Source organism: Oncorhynchus mykiss, chromosome 1 (genome assembly GCF_057628025.1).
Source record: "Oncorhynchus mykiss isolate SJ-2025 chromosome 1, ASM5762802v1, whole genome shotgun sequence".
Taxonomy (NCBI): domain Eukaryota; kingdom Metazoa; phylum Chordata; class Actinopteri; order Salmoniformes; family Salmonidae; genus Oncorhynchus; species Oncorhynchus mykiss.
The window spans coordinates 49,607,222-49,627,414 of NC_143022.1; the positions used below are offsets into that span (position 1 = coordinate 49,607,222).

The window sequence follows — 20,193 nt, forward strand, 5'->3', positions numbered from 1 at the left end:
AATAGAAAATGTTTAAACCCAGACAGCTTTTAGGGAAATACTTGTGACCTTCTCTTGTTGGGTTAAGCCACGGAAGAAGAGTAGCCAGCAGTTAAAACTGACACTTTTCTGCATTGGTAGGGCTACTCTGTCTGGGGTGGAAAGGTCGGCCCAACTTTTGAAAGTACCATGCTCAGATTCCAAATGACGTCTCAGATGTAATTATTTGCAAACAGGGACAGTTTAGTTGCAAACAAGACGCACTGATTTGGCATTGGAGAAATATGATAAGATTAACAAATATCTCTCTGTCAATGTTTTGCCTGTAATTTCGGTCATTTGTGTGGTATAAAAAAATATTGTGCTAATATGTAAAATTACGTAGAATTGCATGACATTTTTATAAACGGCAATGTTTTTTCTGATCTGCAAATAAGTTGATAGATTCATGCAATGATTTTACTATAAAGGAGATCTCTCTACCCCTAATCTTGTCCACGATGGTCTGTGAATCAAAACTCTTGCGTTGCCATGTAATGCTTACAGGACAAAGAACCGTTTCTGTCCAAGAAGGTACGGTAAACTGTAAACATGTTCTCTGCTGTCACCTTTTGTTTTAATTATTATTTTTGGTATGGGGAGGGTCACTTGTTTTTTTCCCAAAGGTTCAGGATTTAAGTAAAATATATTTGTTAAAGGGAGGGCCATCCATTTTCATTTCAGAGAGGTCCGATTTTCTCCATGTAACCCTTATTATAAATAATGTTCACTCCCTAATGGACATCCACAAATGAATACATACGAAACTTAACATATTGAAGTGGGTCGGTTTTACATTTACTATGTTACGTCTACTCCAGGTTGGGGAGTAAGATGTATAACTTTGAAACAACAGGGTGGATGCTAGCATGGGCTTCCTGGTCTGGATTGCTCAACAGTTGGCAGTCTGTACTCGGTCTCTCTTCCACACACACAAGGAGGTAGGAGCCTGATTCAAAGGGATTTCTGACTCTTTGCTCGTGTTTGAGGTCTTAATTCAGGATTGATCTTGATCAAAAACTGCACTAGTGTAACTAACTAAAAGCCACAAGAGTAGGTTGGGGAGTAAATGTAAATGAAAACATCTCTGTCTGTATAAATGACATAAAGAGCATAGGCCTATTCTTATACAACTTTTAGTTTAATAATCATTTTACAGTAACCCTGAAAATAAAGTCAGAACATATGTAATAAACAGCCCAGGACTTTCATCAGCAGTCTGGGGGCCCTGAATATCAAAACCAACTAAAGTTACATTTATCAGTCATGATAAATATGCCTCTTCCAAACTGTATAGTGGCATTTACCCTACTGTAGGTGTAACTTGGGCCTATATCTTCATTTGCACCCTTCAGCAAGTGGATTAGATTTATTATAGCAGCCCACTGCCATTTCCTCTGCTTCGGCAGACAATTTCCTTCTGCTTGACAACCAATGTGCTACTAATTAATATATTTTGGCCACGTAAGCATTGAGGTAGACATTTAATGCACATCGATTTCTCATGTAGTCGCACGGGCATGGCATCTGAAATAGGACCATCATCTTATCATGACAGGTGAGAAGATGGGCCTATTTCTAACCACTACAAATATAGGATACTGACTTTAATGACACACAGAATCCATCAATGGAAAACGCATGTTTTCAGCTAATTGGCTGTAAATGGCAAACTTACATCAAAGTTATTTTATCAAATAAAGCCATGACCAAACACCCCCAAGTAATAGATTCTAAAATGCAATTCACTTTTACCAACCTTACCTATGATTATTGTACAGGCGCTTAAAAGTCCTATTTCTTTTTTCAGAGTCACTCTATCAGGGATTTCGTCACGCTTGTTGTTCCCATCTTTCAAGATCTTCAGTGCAGCTGCTGGCTCTTGCCGTGAGCAGATACTTCTTTTCCGCTTTTCTCCATCCATGTCTGCGACCATATCAAAGGCTTTCTCGAATTCCTCTCTTGAACTCACACACGGCATTGATGCAGACTGAATAGGGTGCGCATGCGCAACAATCTGTCGCTGTCCAGGGTAGAATGCTAACTACCCTACTCTCGTGCCATCAACTACTTGAGCGTCGCTGGACGTTTTCCACTAAATCTCACTCGGAGATCCTTTCGAACCGTTTCAATACCGACGATAATAGCTGAGGCTTGCGTGCATCAGAGTTTGGGGCACTCTCCTAGTTGAGTAAGCCCCCCATCTTGAACACAACTGTGTCTGCATAATCTCGATTGCTCAGTGTTCAGGCCCCCATTTCAGAGTACACAAATTCACAAAATCTTCTCAAATATTATTGATAGGGAATTTGAAGGTATTTAATCTTGTGAATTGCAACCAGACCGTCCAATAAAAAGAAATACATGTTAAAGAAAATGATTCAACAGTGACCACAGTAAACACAAGTGCACGCCATTATGGAATATACTAAATGATTGACCAGCTAATCAATATTTCAAAGAGAGTGAAAGAGCAAACGCAAGGTTTGATTGAACTATCTTCAGTCCATCAAAGCAAAATTTAACGAGCATGCACACCGTGCATTGCAGGCCTATATCTACTACAGTATAGGAGAAAATTGATCTCAAACTGACTCCAAAGAAAAGTAGCTTAACCAATTTCAACAAAATTACTATTTTGAATTGTGGGAAAAGAGAAAGTGTAAATAGATTACAAAACATGTGGATGACAGGGATTTCCCCAAAACAAAAAAAAATGAATCATGTACCTGCTTTTAAATAATTTACTTGTGAACATAACATATTTTGGCAAATACATGTCGGATACACTCCCATTCACACAACTCCGCCCCTCTGTTTCCTTTTGTATCTAAAATTAGGCCCAGTCATGTTATTGATGCAACTCTGAACAGCCTCCTGATGAACTGTTCGGAAGAAGAAACTCAAAGAGAGGCGGACTTGCTCCTCTGTCCCACCAGCGCATGCTTCCCAAAGAGGGTCTTCTTCATGTTTCCCTTCCTCTCTGAAAGCACCCTGGTGGAATTTAGGAAGTCAAATTGAGCGCTCGTACCAGTCCTTTTCTCTGCCTCTCTCGCTAACACCACAGACTGCCCAATAAAGGGCCTGGATTCAGCTGATCCTGCTAGAAGGCCAATAAAACGGCCAGCTGCTTTGTGTGCAGGGAGTGAGGAAGGACGAACACTGCCAACAGTGTGCTGCGACGCTTAAAGGAGGAGGCCGAGCAGAAAACCAATACGTCACAGGAGCCACTCTGGGTAACTGAGGAAATGTGGACAGAGGGAAGGAGTGAGATAAAGAAAGAGAGAGAAGTCTTCTTTAACCAACTGCTGTTTAACTGCCAGCAGGGTGTTATCTCATTGTGAAGTGCAAAGGTTCACAGCATCACACTGGGTCAAAAGTTTAGATGACGCTCTGAAATGAAATAATACATAAACAAATAAAGCAAACAAAGACTCTACAGACCAAATGTAATAACATTAATAAAATCCCCAAATTAGTAAAGTTACATTTTTTTTAGGTCCAGTATATAAAAAAAATGTAAGTTCCAGTTTTTAAGAATGGATATGAGCTGAGGTAGCAGTTAATTAATTCAGTCAATTCATGCTTTGGCCAGCATGCCAATGTTACTTCTTGTTGGATTGGGATGGAATGGAGTGTCACAGGGGGAAGTCACTGGCCAGGGAAAGCTCCATGCAGCCAGCCCAGGTCACATGGTCAGACTGGAATAAAAGGCAGTCCTGACTGTGGATTTGGAAGGAAGGCCTTCCACAGCCTTGCCAAGAAAGTACTCCTCCATTGAGACAAAATGCTTCAGTGCAAATGGATTGGATTGAACTAAGCCAGGGGATCGGTGGTTTCTGTTTGAGCTCCAAGAAGCCCTGACATGGGTTGGAAAAAGGTTGTCATATAGTATTTCCGTTGGCACCCGCTATCAGTTCAAGTAAAACAGGCCTTGCTTAAGGTTGTATTGTTCCAATGGAAGTTTATGAATTGTTCTGGATAAGGAAAAGGCATCTTACTCCATCTAGTGGTCAGTCAGTCAGACACACACACACACACACACACACACAGACACACACACACACACACACACACACACACACACACACACACACACACACACACACACACACACACACACACACACACACACACACACACACACACACACACACACACACACTTCCAGTGTAGCGCACCAATGTCATGGCCCCTTGGGGCCCTTCTACAGATGCACAATCGAGAGCATCCTGTCGGGCTGTATCACCGCCTGGTACGGCAACTGCTCCACCCACAACCGTAAGGCTCTCCAGAGGGTAGTGAGGTCTGCACAACGCATCACCGGGGGCAAACTACCTGCCCTCCAGGACACCTACACCACCCGATGTCAGACGAAGGCCATAAAGCTCATCAAGGACAACAACCACCCGAGCCACTGCCTGTTCACCCCGCTATCATCCAGAAGGCGAGGTCAGTACAGGTGCATCAAAGCTGGGACCGAGAGACTGAAAAACAGCTTCTATCTCAAGGCCATCAGACTGTTAAACAGCCACCACTAACATTGAGTGGCTGCTGCCAACAGACTGACTCAACTCCAGCCACTTTAATAATGGGAAATGATGGGAAATGATGTAAAATATATCACTAGCCACTTTAAACAATGCTACCTAATATAATGTTTACATACCCTACATTATTAATCTCATATGTATATACTGTACTCTATATCATCTACTGCATCTTTATGTAATACATGTATCGCTAGCCACTTTAACTATGCCACTTTGTTTACATACTCATATGTATATACTGCACTCAATACCATCTACTGTATCTTGCCTATGCCGCTCTGTACCATCACTCATTCATATATCTTTATGTACATATTTTTTATCCCCTTACACTTGTGTCTATAAGGTAGTAGTTTTGGAATTGTTAGCTAGATTACTTGTTGGTTATTACTGCATTGTCGGAACTAGAAGCACAAGCATTTCGCTACACTCGCATTAACATCTGCTAACCATGTGTATGTGACAAATATAATTTGATTTGATTTGATTTTTGAAGAACTGCAACACATTTTGCATACACCGAGAAACACCAAAACATTTTGTTTGTATAAACAAAGGCATGTTACATTCCATCGAGATGTGGAAAAAAGATACATTCCAAACTAGGGAGTCTTTAGCTTTACAACATTGTGTCAGGTTCACGTGTGCCCCCTCCTTACACATTTGAACATAAACAAGTAATGATTTGTCAATGAGCTGTCGTGCTGTCAGAGTCAGACTAATGGGTTGTGGAAGAAGTTGCGTATGTGCTGAGCCATGGCCTGGCCCACGATGGGCTCCAGTTCATGGGTCCCTGCGTTGTACAGCTGGTGGATACTGGAGTAGTGCTGGAGCAGGGCCATTGCTTTGACCATCCCTACTCCAGGGATCTGCTGAACCAGGGACATGACCAGGGGGTCCAGCAGCCGAGACACACTCCTCCGGAGGAACGGGTTGTCTTTACTCTCTCCGTGTACCTGCAGAGGAGAGGACACAATTCATCAGTCAATCGTCACGCACAGTTAGACTATGGTCGATCTGACTGTATGTTAGTTCGAGTTTAACACATATTTGTGGAATCAGGATCATCTTTGCAAAGTGACAATGCTAGACCAAACTCTTCGCTACTTTTCTCACATGTATGAAAGTTTGACTTACTATCTGTATGAGAAGCTGGGAGGCTTCCAGCTGGCTGGCAACAGGTGGCAGTTTGAGACCGAGCTCATACACCACAAACTACTGCATTACAGGAAAGTACTGTTCACTGAGCCGGGTCTTCTCCACCACCACGATGCCCTGAAGGCTGGCCTTGCACAGAGAGGGAGACAAGATTGGAACATCACCATGGAAAAACAGATGTCGTATAGAGATACATTACAATATTATATATCAGTAGTTCAGCCATATACAACACTGGCGATCTGAACTAGATTATGCTGTAGGATGTGAAGGTAAGTGCAAAAATAAAGAAAACACCAACATAAAGTCGTGGCAAAAAGTTTTTAGAATGTCACAAATATTAATTTCCACAAAGTTTGCTGCTTTAGTGTCTTTAGATAATTTTTTTCAGATGCTACTATGGAATACTGAAGTATAATTACAAGCATTTCATAAGTGTCAAAGGCTTTTGTTGACAATTACATGCAGTTGATGCAAAGAGTCAATATTTGTAGTGTTGACCCTTCTTTTTCAAGACCTCTGCAATCCGCCCTGGCATGCTGTCAATTAACTTCTGGGCCACTTCTGGGCCACATCCTGACTGATGGCCACCCACCTCTTGATGATTGACCACAAGTTCTCAATGGGATTACGGTCTGTGTCACGCCCTGACCTTAGAGATCCTTTTTATTCTCTATTTTGGTTAGGTCAGGGTATGACTAGGGTGGGTACTCTAGTTTTTGCATTTCTATGTTGGCCTGGTATGGTTCCCAATCAGAGGCAGCTGTCTATTGTTGTCTCTGATTGGGGATCATATTTAGGCAGTCTTTTTCCACCTGTTTTGCTTGGGATCTTACAGGACTGATGGTAGCGCTCACCTTGTCTTCTCCGGACAAGCTTTTTTCCGGATGCCCCAAACAATCGGAAAGGGGACTCATCAGAGAAAATGACTTTACCCCAGCCCTCAGCAGTTCAATCCCTGTACCTTTTGCAGAATATCAGTCTGTCTCTGATGTTTTTCCTGGAGAGAAGTGACTTCTTTGCTGCCATTCTTGGCACCAGACCATCCTCCAAAAGTCTTCGCCTCACTGTGCGTGCAGATGCACTCACACCTGCCTGCTGCCATTCCTGAGCAAGCTCTGTACTGGTGGTGTCCCGATCCCGCAGCTGAATACACTTTAGGAGACGGTCCTGGCGCTTGCTGGACTTTCTTGGGCGCCCTGAAGCCTTCTTCACAACAATTGAACCGCTCTCCTTGAAGTTATTGATGATTCGATAAATGGATGATTTGGGTGCAATCTTACTGGCAGCAATATCCTTGCCTGTGAAGCCCTTTTTGTGCAAAGCAATGATGACGGCACTTGTTTCCTTGCAGGTAACCATGTTTGACAGAGGCAGAACAATGATTCCAAGCACCACCCTCCTTTTTGAAGCTTCCAGTCTGATATTCGAACTCAATCAGCACGACAGAGTGATCACCAGCCTTGTCCTCATCAACACTCACACCTGTGTTAACGAGGGAATCACTGACATGATGTCAGCTGGTCCTTTTGTGGCAGGGCTGAAATGCAGTGGAAATGTTGTTTGGGGATTCAGTTCATTTGCATGGCAAAGAGGGACAGAGAGAATACAGTAGACGGCACGTATCAAACGCTTGACTTATGACCCTATGTCCGGGTGATGTGTGCATGCCCATTCTGTCAGGACATCCTGGTGGGAAGTTATCATGTGGTTATGCCCATATAAGGGCATCCTGTCAGGACATCCTGTTCCTGTTCTCACGCCTTAAGAGTGAGTGTTCATTTACGCATATAGTGCATCTATTCCTTTGAAGCTGTCACTCTTTAGTTGGTGTTTATTTAACAAGATAGTGCGTCTGTATATGTGAAAGCATGTGTGTGCATTTGATCTATCCTAGGGTGTGTGTGTGTGTGTGTGTGTGTGTGTGTGTGTGTGTGTGTGTGTGTGTGTGTGTGTATATGTCTCTGCAGGGGTGTTTGAAACAATGTTTTTTATCTAAACAATTCAACAACAGGAGGGCATATATACATAAAGATACCCAAACAACAGGTGATTTTTCCTATGTTGGGGATCAAAGGAGAGCTGCTCTCCAGGGGGTGGCGGTCACTGTCAATCATGCCAGCCTCTTTTTGAAAGGGTAATTGTACTCTTTAAGTTGGGCCCTTTACTTATAACTTAAACAGATTCATTTTCTACCCCACTTACTAATTAATGCAGTGGGATAAATCAGGCGTTTTTTGGTGGTCTTAAACAAATCTATTTTGAAACAAAAGTGTACACTTTACACACATGTTTATTGACTTTTAAAAAACGACCACAGTAACATGTCAGATATAGTCGAAATGCTACAAAATCTGCTAGTTCGTATGTATTTTCCAAAGCCTGTCTGGATGTGTACTACTTACGGAGCGGGGCTTGTGTGGGATATCCTGCGAGCAAGAGAGCCTGTCTTGACGGCGGTGAATTGGAAATGGCAGGATGTCAGGGGTAAACCTATAACCGGGCCCTTTATCTGTAAGAAAGGAATAGTACAATTGTTTAATTAATTATAACATGTTTTAAAAGGTCTGTACAAAAGATTTAGAATTAAATAAAGGGTATTAAAGCTGTATCTCACCCTTTAACGAACGGGAATCTGTCGTTTTCTCTCTCGCCCCGGTCTGTCGCGGAGAAAGGCTTTTCTGGGAAAATGGGTATGTGCGTTTCTAAACAATGTCTTATTTTATACGAATACAGTCTTTCCTACAACAGACAGTTATAAACATAAACAAGAAGCACAGTGGCTAGGAAAAACTCCAAAGAAAGGCAGGAACCTAGGAAGAAACCTAGAGAGGAACCAGGCTCTGAGGGGTGGCCAGTCCTCTTCTGGCTGTGCCAGGTGGAGATAATAAGAGTACATGGCCATTAAGGCCAGATTGTTCTTCAAGATTTTCAAACGTTTAAAGATAACCAGCAGGGTCAAATAATGATCACAGTGGTTGTAGAGGGTGCAACAGGTCAGCACCTCAGGTGTAAATGTCAGTTGGCTTTTCATAGCTGAGCATTCAGAGGTCAAGACAGCAGGTGCTGTAGACAGAGAGAGAGGGAGGGAGTGAGAGAGAGAGAGTTGAAAACAGCAGGTCCAGGACAAGGTAGCATGAAATTGGAGCTTTGCATGACCAGGTGGACTGGAGACAGCCAGGAGTCATCAGGCCAGGTAATCCTGAGGGTCCATGGTCCAAGGGCTCAGGTCCTTCTGGAGGGAAAGGAGAGAGGGAGAGAAAGAGAGAATTAGAGGGAGCATACTTAAGTTCACACAGGACACCAGATAAGACAGAGAATTACACCAGACAGGACAGACTGACCCTAGCCCCGCAGCACATAGACTATTGCAGCATAGATAATGGGGCTGAGATGAGGGGGGGGGGGGGGGGGGGGGGGGACTGGCCTCATCCGACAATACCCCCGGACAGGGCCAACCAGGCAGGGCAGGATATAACCCCGCACACTGTCAAAGCACAGCCCCCCCACTGCTAGAGGGATATCAGTAGACCACCAACTTACTACCCTGTGACAAGGCTTAGTTTAGCCCACAACTATCTCATCCACCGCATAAGCACAAGGGGACGCAAGACTGTACAGGAAGATCACGTCAGTGACACAACCCACTCAAGTCGAGTATAGCTCAAAAAAGCCTGGCACGACGTGATTCACCCCTCCTAGGGACGACATGGAGGAGCACTAGTAAGACAGTGACTCATCCCCCGTAATAGGGTCAAGCAGAGAATCCCAGTGGGGAGCCGGCCAGGCAGAGACAGCAAGGGCGGTTCGTCATTCCAGTGCTTTGCCATTCACCTTCGCACCCCTGGGCCAGACTACACTCAATCATAGGACCTACTGAAGAGATGAGTCTTCAGTAAAAACTTAAAGGTCGAGACAGAGTCTGCGTCTCTCACATGGATAAAAATGTAGCTCTATAGGAGAAAGCCCTGCCTCCAGCTGTTTGCTATGAAATTCTAGGGACAATAATGAGGCCTGCGTCTTGTGATGGTAGCGTATGAGTAGGTTTTGTACGGTAGGACCAAATCAGGGAGAGAGTTAGGAGCTAGTCCATGTAATGCTTAGTTGGTTAGCAGTAAAACCTTGAAATCAGTCCTAGCCTTAACAGGAAGCCAGTGAAGAGAGGCTAGCACTGGAGTAATATGATCACATTTTTGGGTTCTGGTCAACATTCTTGCAGCCGTATTTAGCACCAACTGAAGTGTATTTAGGCTATCAGGATAGCCAGAGAATAGAGTATTGCAGTAGTCTAATCTAGTAGTTACAAATGCATGGATTAACTTTTCTGCATCATTTTTTGCTAAAACGTTTCCGATTGCCTCCCGAGTGGCACAGTGGTCTAAGGCACTGCATCGCAGTGCTTGAGGCATCACTACAGACCTGGGTTTGATCCTAGGCTATGTCACAACTGGTCGTGACTGGGAGTCCCATAGGGCAGCACGCAGCGTCGTCCGAGTTAGGGGAGAGTTTGGCCGGGGGGTGCTTTACGTGGCTCCTTGTGCTCTAGTGACTCCTTGTGGTAGGCCAGGCGCCTGCAGGCTGACTTCGGTCATCAGTTGAACGGTTTTTCCTCCGACACATTGGTGCTGCTGGCTTCCGGGTCATCGGGCGGGTGTTAAGAAGCACGGTTTGGTGGGTCAAGTGTTGGAGGATGCATAACTCGACCTTCGCCTCTCCCAAGCCCGTTGGGGAGTTGCAGCGATGAGACAAGATCGTAATTGGATCGCAATTGGATATCACGAAATTGGGGAGAAAAATTAAATAAACACAAAGTTTCAGATTTTTGCAATGTTACGAAGATGTAGAAAAGAATCCCTTAAAATATGATTGATATGTTCGTCAAAATTGTTAAATAAAACATCCATGGCCTAGCATTGTGCCACAATGATGAGTATCCTTGTTTTAGATGTGAAATTCCACATATCTTGTGGAAAAATGACTTGTGTCATGCACAAAGTTGATGTCCTAACCGACTTGCCAAAACTATAGTTTGTTAACAAGACATTTCTGGAATGGTTGAAAAACAAGTTTTAATGACTCCAACCTAAGTGTACTGCGTGGCCATGCACAACTCCAACACCATCATTAAGTTTGCCAATGACACAACGGTGGTAGGCCTGATCACCGACAACAATGAAACAGCCTATAGGGAAGAGGTCTGAGACCTGGCAGTGTGGTGCAAGGAAGACAACCTCTCCCTCAACGTGAGCCAGAGAAAGGATCTAATCGCGGACTACAGGAAAAAGAGGGCCGAGCACTCCCCCATTCACATCAACAAGACTGTAGTGGAGGGGGTCGAGAGCTTCAAGTTCCTTGGTGCACACATCACTAACAAATAATCATGGTCCAAACACACCAAGACAGTCATGAAGAGGGTACAACAACGCCTATTCCCTCTCAGGAGACTGAAAAGATTTGACATGGGTCCTCAGATCCTCAAAAGATTTTATAGCTGCACCATCGAGAGCATCCGACTGCAAAGTGCTACAGAGGGTGGTGCATACGGCCCAGTACATCACTGGAGCCAAGCTTTGTGCCATCTAGGGCCTCTATGCCAGGCGATGTCAATAACACTGCTAAACAGAGTCAAATGGCTACCCTTACTATTTGAATTGGCCCCCTTTTTTACCCTGCTGCTACTCACTGTTTATTGTCGATGCATAGACACTTTACCCCTACCTACATGTACATATTACCTCAATTACCTCAACTAACATTTAATAAAGATTTGAAAGAATTTGAAGTTGGGATAGCCTGAATGTTTTAAAGTTTGTCTTGTAGCTTAATTGGCCAAGGAACAGGTCCATTTTGAAAAGCTATGTCTGTATTCCTATGGTTCTCATTTAGACCCATGTTAATTTTTGCTAATTTAAAACAGTTATAGTTCATAAAGTACACATAGTATCAAAAATCGAGCCTGGACATTAGGCAATTTGTTTCGTGTTAATAGCTTAAATCGTTTAAGCTCTCGAGAGGGCGAATACATTATATATACATATAGATATATAAAAAATGTATTTCACCTTTATTTAACCAGGTAGGCCAGTTGAGAACAAGTTCTCATTTACAACTGCAACCTGGCCAAGATACAGCAAAGCAGTGTGACAAAAACAACAACACAGAGTTACACACAAACAAACGTACAGTCAAAAACACAGAATAATAATAATAGGACTATGTAAGAAATGTAGAGTTTTATTTTGCTTTCCAAGCACACCTAATAATTTTTTTACGACCAGGAAGAATCCACTTGAACACCCTGCCAACTGGTAATTACGAGTGGAAAACTTGTCCATCATCCCTGAGCCACAACTTCCTTCACATGCTGGCCTCTGACGTCACCTACTATGGAAATGACCTTGATAACAGCATTGTCAGCAGTTAAATGCAATAAGAAAAAAGAAAGGAGGCTGCTAAGGGGAGAACGGCTCATAACAATGGCCAGAGCAGAGCAAATGGAATGGCATCAAACACCTGGAAACCATGTGTTTGATGTATTTGAATCCATTCCACCTAATCCGCTAATCATTACCACGAGCCCGTCCTCCCCAATTAAGGTGCCACCAACCTCCTGTGAATATATTAATATGGTTTTTGAACACTATAATTTGTTGCCAAGCATGATTGCTGTACTTTTAGTTTATGGTTGACATAGCTTGTTGGCCATTAGCCAATCTGTGTTTCACATTGAGATCAAGTGCCCCCAAAGATAACTGCCCCCCAAAAACTTGTTTTTTTTGTAACCATCAATGCGGTTGCTGCACCTTCCACTATTCAGCTGCAAACTGCTCTAATTTGTTGGTAAAGATAGGAAGACCCCACTACTGAGGAGACACGAAATTCCCCCATTGAACTTTGCCACACCCCACCTAAACAAAATGGGGAAATGTTATGTGGACCAGTTAATTAAGCAAAATCAGAGCTATTTTTGCAATACAGATCAGCGCTATCCCTTTAAAGGAGATGGTAGGAAAAAAACATTTTGGAAGGATGAAGTCCTGAGGAGAACTAGACCCCAGTGCATTTTTTTTGTGGCCTACATGTTTGTTGTTGTATCACACTTAAATATAGATCACGTTGTTCTGTAACAATAACTTCTGTATCTACCAAAAAAATGCAAAATTTCAAGCCAATACAATAGTCAGTGGTAGGGTGGGGGGGACAAACCACCTTTGACAATCTTATTCAATCAATTTATGGTGATCCAAATAGATTTCTCAGGGCAGTCATATATTATTTTAGGACCACATGTTGACTTGCCATATACTGTAATTTGATTTCATACACTGCGCGGTGGTGTCATCCTTTCCTTTGACGTTTTCACGAACCCTCAACACGACCGACATGTTAGGACCTGGGGGATTGGTTTGCTGCGCCTGATTGGTTGACTAAACCAAATTAGCGAATGTTTTCCCCGTCATCAAGTTAGAGAGACCGGTAGTGCTGACAGCAAGGCAGGCATCAAATGGTAGACTTTCTTCTGTTTACACGGTCAGGCTTTTGAAGAAGTGCAATTTGCAATGCGATTCCGGAGTGTTTAGCAGATAAAGAGGTACGTTATGGACATAGCTATATTGTGTTTGTATGAATGTCCATCCAAGCCGACGTTGCTGTTGTTGTGATAGAAAACGTTAGCTAGCTAAAAGATGAGCAGCTAATATAACGTTAGCTAGCTAAAAGCTAGCCAATGTAAGAACACAAATATTTGGCATTGAAACCTCGACCCATGTAGATGCTGCAATCCATTTGCTATATATTGCTACGACTTTGAGTGAAGTGTTCCTCTCGATCCGGGCAGCTGTTCTGGATTAAAATTCTGTTTTGCTTGATTCCACTTTCAAAACAAGCATATGTTTGACATTGGTTGTCACTTACAGTTTATCACGGGAAATTGCTACCACATTTCACAATTTTCGGGCAACCTTGTTTAGCCATTACCTGGAAGATCTCAACATGTGGCACTATAGTATCCCTGGGGCACCTGGCCTATCCGTTGAGACTAGACGGGATACAGCTTTCGACTTTTTGTAGCAGGTTAGAATTTAACACAGCAGGTTAGGAGAATTCGGCTATGGTTAGCTAAAAACAAACGACTTTTGACGTCAATTTAACAAAAGTTGTATTCTTTCTAGCCATGTCCAGCCTATCCACAGTGAGGTCTTGGGAAGACTAATAAGAACATAGGCCGAATGATCAATTGCACATGAGTGGGTGCAGAGCAACATGTGATTTGGGCTACTTACTTGTACATCCAAAAATGGTTGAGACCGACATGGAAGTTCCCCCAAGAATGCAGAAAAAATTATATGTAGGGCCTGTCATGCTCTGTAGAATTAACTTGGCAATGGAAACTGACATACCGTTTACTCTATACTTGAATATCAAACCAAAGAATAGTAAAATAATACAGAGCTTGCAGATACAATTCAAACAGTGACCTTAATAAACCGTGAGAGTCTGATACTATTGGGGAGTTGTGGACAATTGTGTTAAATATGTATACCTCCATATACTACAGTGCCTATATAATAGACCAGTTTTTAATTTAGTAGTATTGGCCAAGGAGTCTGTAGCCTATGTGTCAAAGGTCACCAGTCTGTCTTTAGAATTCCTAGACCATGAGGTCAGTAGTGTAACCTCTGTTACCCAGAAGTAAAATTCTCTTCTCTCATGAAAGTTGGTCACTTCCTGTTTTATTGCTGGGCGGAATGCAGTAGAGCTCGTCAGCTTGTAGTCCTAATAACCAGAAATGAGTTACCTCTGGTTCGTTCAGCCATTTCTATGGGGAAAGCAAGGCAGTTAACCCTCAACAACAACGGGCACAGATGGTGTCAATTTAAAGCTGCCCCCTGCACCTTTCTGATTCAGAGGGGTTAGGTTAAATGCGGAAGACACATTTAGGTTTAATGCATTCAGTTGTGCAACTGACTAGGTATCTCCCTTTCCCCCCAAAAACATTTTTTTTTCTTTTAATGCATTTTTACAATACAGACAATTTGACTTTGTGGCTGTGGAATATAGTGGAAATTGGTTTATCATCTGCACCCGGGCTTGAAAATCACCAGTTCAACCACTGCCTTCGTCCAATCCTGATTTGTCCAAAAATCTACGACAAAAACCCAAACCAGGAACTGTCGCTGCGCATAATTGCACAATTCTATGTGTGCCTTGACAAATTTTTGCCGTTTAATCTTTCCATGAGAATTGGCCCACGAGAGCCCTTACGACTCAAATGTAATTGCATTACAGTAGTTATTCCATTTGCCGCGTTAGAGAAATGCATAGTTTCCAAAACAGTGTTTAATTGCATGCAAATGTGCCTCGCTTGCACATACAAAAGATAGACCTAGTGTACGCAGTTTAGCGAAGTTGCACCTGGCTGTATTTTGAGACGCACTTGCGATCTGGACGGAAATGTTGAATCGTAGTGTCCAATGGAAATGCGAGAGCGCATGGTGTCGTTGTGAAAACGGCCTGGTTCAACTTCACTAAATTGTGTACGGTAAGTGTATCTTTTGTATTTGGAAGATTCTTTCTCGCTTATGTGATAGGGTTTCCAAAACTGTATCGCTAGTGAGGATTAACCCCATCAGTCCCAGCAAAAATGGGCTTTTCATTTATCTGACTTTAATTTATCTACATAACCAGCCCATATATTTAGCCTCACAATTAAGTGTTTTGCCATTTCTTTTCAGGGCAACCAGGGCTACAAGTAGAACACAAAACAGTGGTATTTAAAAGCCTTTGATGAGCGCAATTTAAGATGGTCATCCACAAAATGTGATTTGTGGGCACATAAAACGATATCCAGTTTTGGAATGTTATCCGTGGGATACCGAGCTAGTGATCAAAACTCTAAATTACATTATATCAATTGCAGTTATTTTATTATTCTGTTGGACAAGCACATGACATAGCCCTACTCTGCAATGTTGTTGGGAAAACGACTTTCCATGGAAACAACAGGATGGATGTTACAGATGGTGATATTGGCTGTATTGAGGAATCAAAACGAGAGTCTGACTCTGTAAACATTGCCATGGCTTTGGCAGAGGAAATTATGTTTTCTCCTATTTGTTTAAAGTGCAATTGAATCGGTAAGTTTGAAACCTTGTGTTTGAATTACAATGATTGTTTCTGCTCGTCCTGGAGTCTATCAGTATGTTCAGAGAGGAAGTGAGCGGCACAACTCGCCGATAATACCGTTTTTTTTCATTGTTTCGCCCACCAAGCAAGGAGTTTTTGTATGGAGGTCAATGTGTCGAATTTGTTCAACCAAAAAATGAATGGCTTATTTGCTAGTTAAGATTTATTTGATCTAATAGAAGTTTCATAATGCTTAAGTTGTTACGAGTGTACAGATATAAGTAGAACACTTGACAGTCTCAAGATAACCTTTTGTCATTCAATATTAGATTGATGTACAGCTGGGGTGTCAAACTCATTCCATGGAGGGCCGACTGTATGCTGGTTTTTGTTATTTCCTATCGAAGTGTGTCCAGTTTAAAACCTAGACAACCAAGTAAGAGGAGTTCCTAACTAATCGTTGACCTTAATTGATCAATCAAGTACATGAGAGGAGCGAAAACCTCCAGACACTCATCCCACCGTGGATTCAGTTTGACAGGTGATGGTCTATACAGTGTGACCAAACAGGATGAAAGGCCAGACTGAGAAGACGTTATTTCCCATTATCTTGAAGAGAACGGACATTTGTATTTATGCTCACAAAGGCCAGATCCCATCACCAACCCACCCAACGTGAAATGCCTGCCTTGACTTTCCTGAAGTGGAAAATGTGCTGTAAGCCCCACACGTGTGAAGGAAGGTTACCCCCAAACAGGGCTGTTCAGACCCAGCTGACTGGTCACATGGTTAGATGGCACATTCTTCAGGGTTTCAGGCCAGCAGGCAGCATCCATCTGATACCAAGAAGGCAGCAGCACTGTGAGATGAGGGTGGAGGTGGAGCTGCTGCCTTCACGCTAAGACAGTTACTGCTTCACTATGAAGCCCAGTCATGAAGCCCATGGCATTATCATTCCTAGGATTCGTAAAGATGATGTTGATCTCAGCGTTTCAAGGCCTGTTTACGAGGTGCAATCACGTGAGTAGCCTGATGAACTGATCTTAGATGAGAATTGAATGGATTTCATACTCTTTTGTTCCCCATTTTGGGGATGATGCTCACATGTTTCTATGGTGTTTTCAATGGATTGATTGGAATCTTACATCAGAAGAATATGTGACGACACAGTGCCTGCCATATGACCTGGCTAAATCTCATATTTACAGGCATTGCGCTACACCTGCAAAAACATCTGCTAAATATGTGTATGTGACCAATAACATTTTATATGAGATTATAGTTTTGATTCAAAAGGAGATGAGGCTAACATCTGAACATTTATAACTTGACTCAACAAGCAGAGATGTAGAGCCCCCAAACTGGCACGGGTTCAATACGGGCTGCAGGTCCCGAATTTTGTCATTTTATTTTTCTAATTTACTCGGTCGGGCTTCGACCCCTGGTATCATATATACACACATAAGCCATGGATGAATGCATAGAATTACAGGTATTTAGCTTTAAACAGCTAAAAAGAATCTCTGCCTCATGCAAAAAATGTCAAATTGGTGGAAATTGGCTTTAAAACTGCAACATTTTCTCTCCGCCAACAAGATGGTTGTGAAGTGGGGATTTACTACGCCGATACATTACATTATCCATCCGGGACTTTTGTCACCTAGGGCATCTGTGTGACCAGACCTTCTCAAATAATACTTGAGTACCCATGATGCAGACAAGACAGTGCACACAAAATAGACCTAGCTTATTATATACAATTTGTTGTTTATGCACAACCATGTCGTCTACAAAGCTACCATCTGCACTAGTAGCTGGGACAAAGCAGAGACCAACCAGACAAGACAATCTCCTCTCTCCTATTAGGCCGATTCAACCAGTAATGAGACTGACCTCGAAAGAAAAGTCACACCTCACCGTAATTTTTAAACATTTAATTTAACCAGGCAAGTCAGTTTAGAACAAATTATTATTTATGTTGACGGCCTACCGGGCAGAACAACACATTTTTTTTACCTTGTCAGTTTGGGGATTCGATCCAGCAACCTTTCTGTTACTGGCCCAACGCTCTAACCACTAGGCTACCTGCCGCCCCCCAACAGCCTGTTAGTTAGATCATTCCCGTGTGTCTTTGTGGGCGACTGACTGCTTCATTGAAATTTGATGTCTGTTGCAAGGTCTCCCAAGCATGTCATACAGAGACAAAATCTAACGCCCCACGTTGGGGGATCATGCAATTATATGGTGAACCAACTTTAAGTAATTTAATTTCCCGAAAACGTTAACAAGCTCAGCCGAGAGGCAGCTGGCTGGCGAGGTGAAAAGTGACCCTGGAGAGAGAGAGACAATCTTCCTGTTGTTCCTGCTGTGGTTTAAGATGCCTCAGGAAAGAGCTTCTGGACCTAGCTGCTCCCGTCTTTGCTTCTTTGTCCTCTGCAAGTAGAGTAGGCTTAAGCCTTTGACCAAGCCAGAGCAGCCCATAGGGAAGGAGCAGGATCTCCTGTTTCTGTAGCTTGAGGAAGCTTGATGGACACACACCACATTTTAATTGTTGCTAGGGTGCCAGTGAAAAAATGTTAGCTGGTCAGATTAGTTTCCGGTTCACAATGATTTATTTTTTCATACAGCAATGGGTATGCAAACCAGGTTTTCAAAAAGTTTGACGTCTTGGTTGAATCTTCGGGTTGCGCAGTTCAGTCATTGTGCACTGTTTGAATCAACATTTCTAAAGGCTTTCCCAAAATACCTTCCCAATTAACTGTTGACTGCAAAGTAGGTCTACCTGGCAGAATGAAATCATGATTTGTATCGATCGCGTGGCATTTGTTTAGCAAACTATGCCATCACATGTAGCCTACATTGTGCAGTACAAACAACGGTCTCTTGCTAGGTGCGTAATTGAATTAAAGGTCAACTAAAGACCTCAAAAGTGGTCTCCTGATGTGGTTTAAGAATTGTTGTGGACTGAGAGCAACAAGTGTGATTTTCAGTAAAAACCTGAACTCGGAAACCTGGAAAAACAAAACACAGGCCCTACTGTGCTACTGACTGTTCAAAATCGCTAAATATTGTGCAAAAGTTAATTTTTTTGTTGTTCTCCAAATAATCACTTTAAATATCATATTGTCAAGTTAAAATGTAATTGTTTGTGCATGGAGGGAAATTATAGGAAAATTTAAGGTAACATCTTCTTTCCCTGGCCTTTATTCTTTTGAATGCGTGCCAGTAGCTTTCAGTTGGCACTGGACCGGTGTGCCACTTGCAAATTTACCTGGAATGTCAAGCCTTGCAGGGACATGCAAATTTAAAAGTTGGCTAGTCATTATTAGTATGGTTCTGTATGGATTGCAGGTACATTGTGGGAGACAAGTCAAGTCACTAAACATTTGTGCAACCAAATCACATGCCGGTGCCATCAACACTAGTCTGTCCTCTTGGCAGACACTATTGATATTGAAACCCCTCTTAGCCAACCAGCAGTTTATTCCTAACCTACTTCACGTCAACAACTCTAATATGTGACCGACTGGCTTGGTTCAGTCTTATGTAGCGAAATTTACATTGGATGAAAGTAGAGACTCAGAGCTAGAAAATGGTATATCATACACTACAGTTGAGGAACAATGGGAAAGTAATTCTGCTTTGAAAGTTCACAAACTTGTAACCTCACTTTTGAGAAAATGGCCCTTGAATGTTTTGGTAAACCTACTGGAGAGCTCTTCTTTGTCTACACCCATTCAGCATAGTTCACGCCAAGTTAATGGCAAGCTAATTACAGAAAATAGCTTACAATTGTGAGTGTGACGAAATAAAAGCAGGGCGTTCTACCTGAGGATTTTAGAACTTGGACACTCTCTCTCGTTGGCCTAACGTGATATCCTAATTTGACTTTGGTCCAGGCCATGTTCATCACATTACCGTCTCTGGTAGATTTTATTTGATATAGTTTGCGTCTAGGTTTATTTGTCACATGCACATAATACAGAAGATGTAGTGAACATGTTTTCATTAGGCTATAACTAGCAATACAAATGGCTCTGAGATACGAATAATATTACTACACAGCCAACTAATGTTAGCTAGCACATCTTGAAATGAAAACTACTTTTTGACAATTAGAAACGTATTATATCTGAAAGTGTAGCATGCTAGACTATCTTACCTGTATACATGGATGGACGCTTCTCCCACTCTGTCACGGTTGCCATGGTTTCCCTTTCCGTTCCCTTAGTTTGAAGATGTAATCCGGAGACAGGTGTTTTCTACAACAGCCTATGTGTTCTCTTTTCGACAATTTGCAATCAAACGGCATAATTTTCTCCATCTCCTCAGCTATCAT

At 42.5% G+C, this 20,193-nt stretch overlaps 2 protein-coding genes and 1 pseudogene across 8 annotated transcripts in view; 1 reads left to right on the plus strand and 2 right to left on the minus strand.

Annotated features, from left to right (window-relative positions):
* The window catches only part of LOC110524148 (asc-type amino acid transporter 1), a 28,283-nt gene extending 26,287 nt beyond the window's left edge, over positions 1-1,996 (minus strand). The window contains exon 1 of the mRNA XM_021603531.3: positions 1,783-1,996. Within this exon, the coding sequence (XP_021459206.2) occupies positions 1,783-1,954 (172 nt within the window). The 5' untranslated portion in view covers positions 1,955-1,996. The remainder of the gene's footprint in view (positions 1-1,782) is intronic.
* Positions 1,997-2,315: 319 nt separating this feature from the next.
* Positions 2,316-20,062, minus strand: LOC110532355 (Fanconi anemia core complex-associated protein 24-like; annotated as a pseudogene). Its single transcript, XR_016483295.1, has 4 exons — positions 20,017-20,062; positions 8,135-8,241; positions 5,709-5,858; positions 2,316-5,527 (listed from the first exon to the last, which is right to left on the minus strand). The product of XR_016483295.1 is annotated as a Fanconi anemia core complex-associated protein 24-like (transcript).
* The window catches only part of LOC110524160 (ankyrin repeat domain-containing protein 27), a 36,161-nt gene continuing 29,049 nt past the window's right edge, over positions 13,082-20,193 (plus strand). For 2 of the 6 annotated variants that reach the window (XM_021603550.3, XM_021603558.3), the window contains exon 1: positions 13,082-13,320. The gene's annotated coding sequence lies outside the window, so the exon portion shown is untranslated. The remainder of the gene's footprint in view (positions 13,321-20,193) is intronic. The other 4 variants (XM_090233182.1, XM_090233185.1, XM_090233177.1 and 1 more) reach the window with 3 other exon arrangements.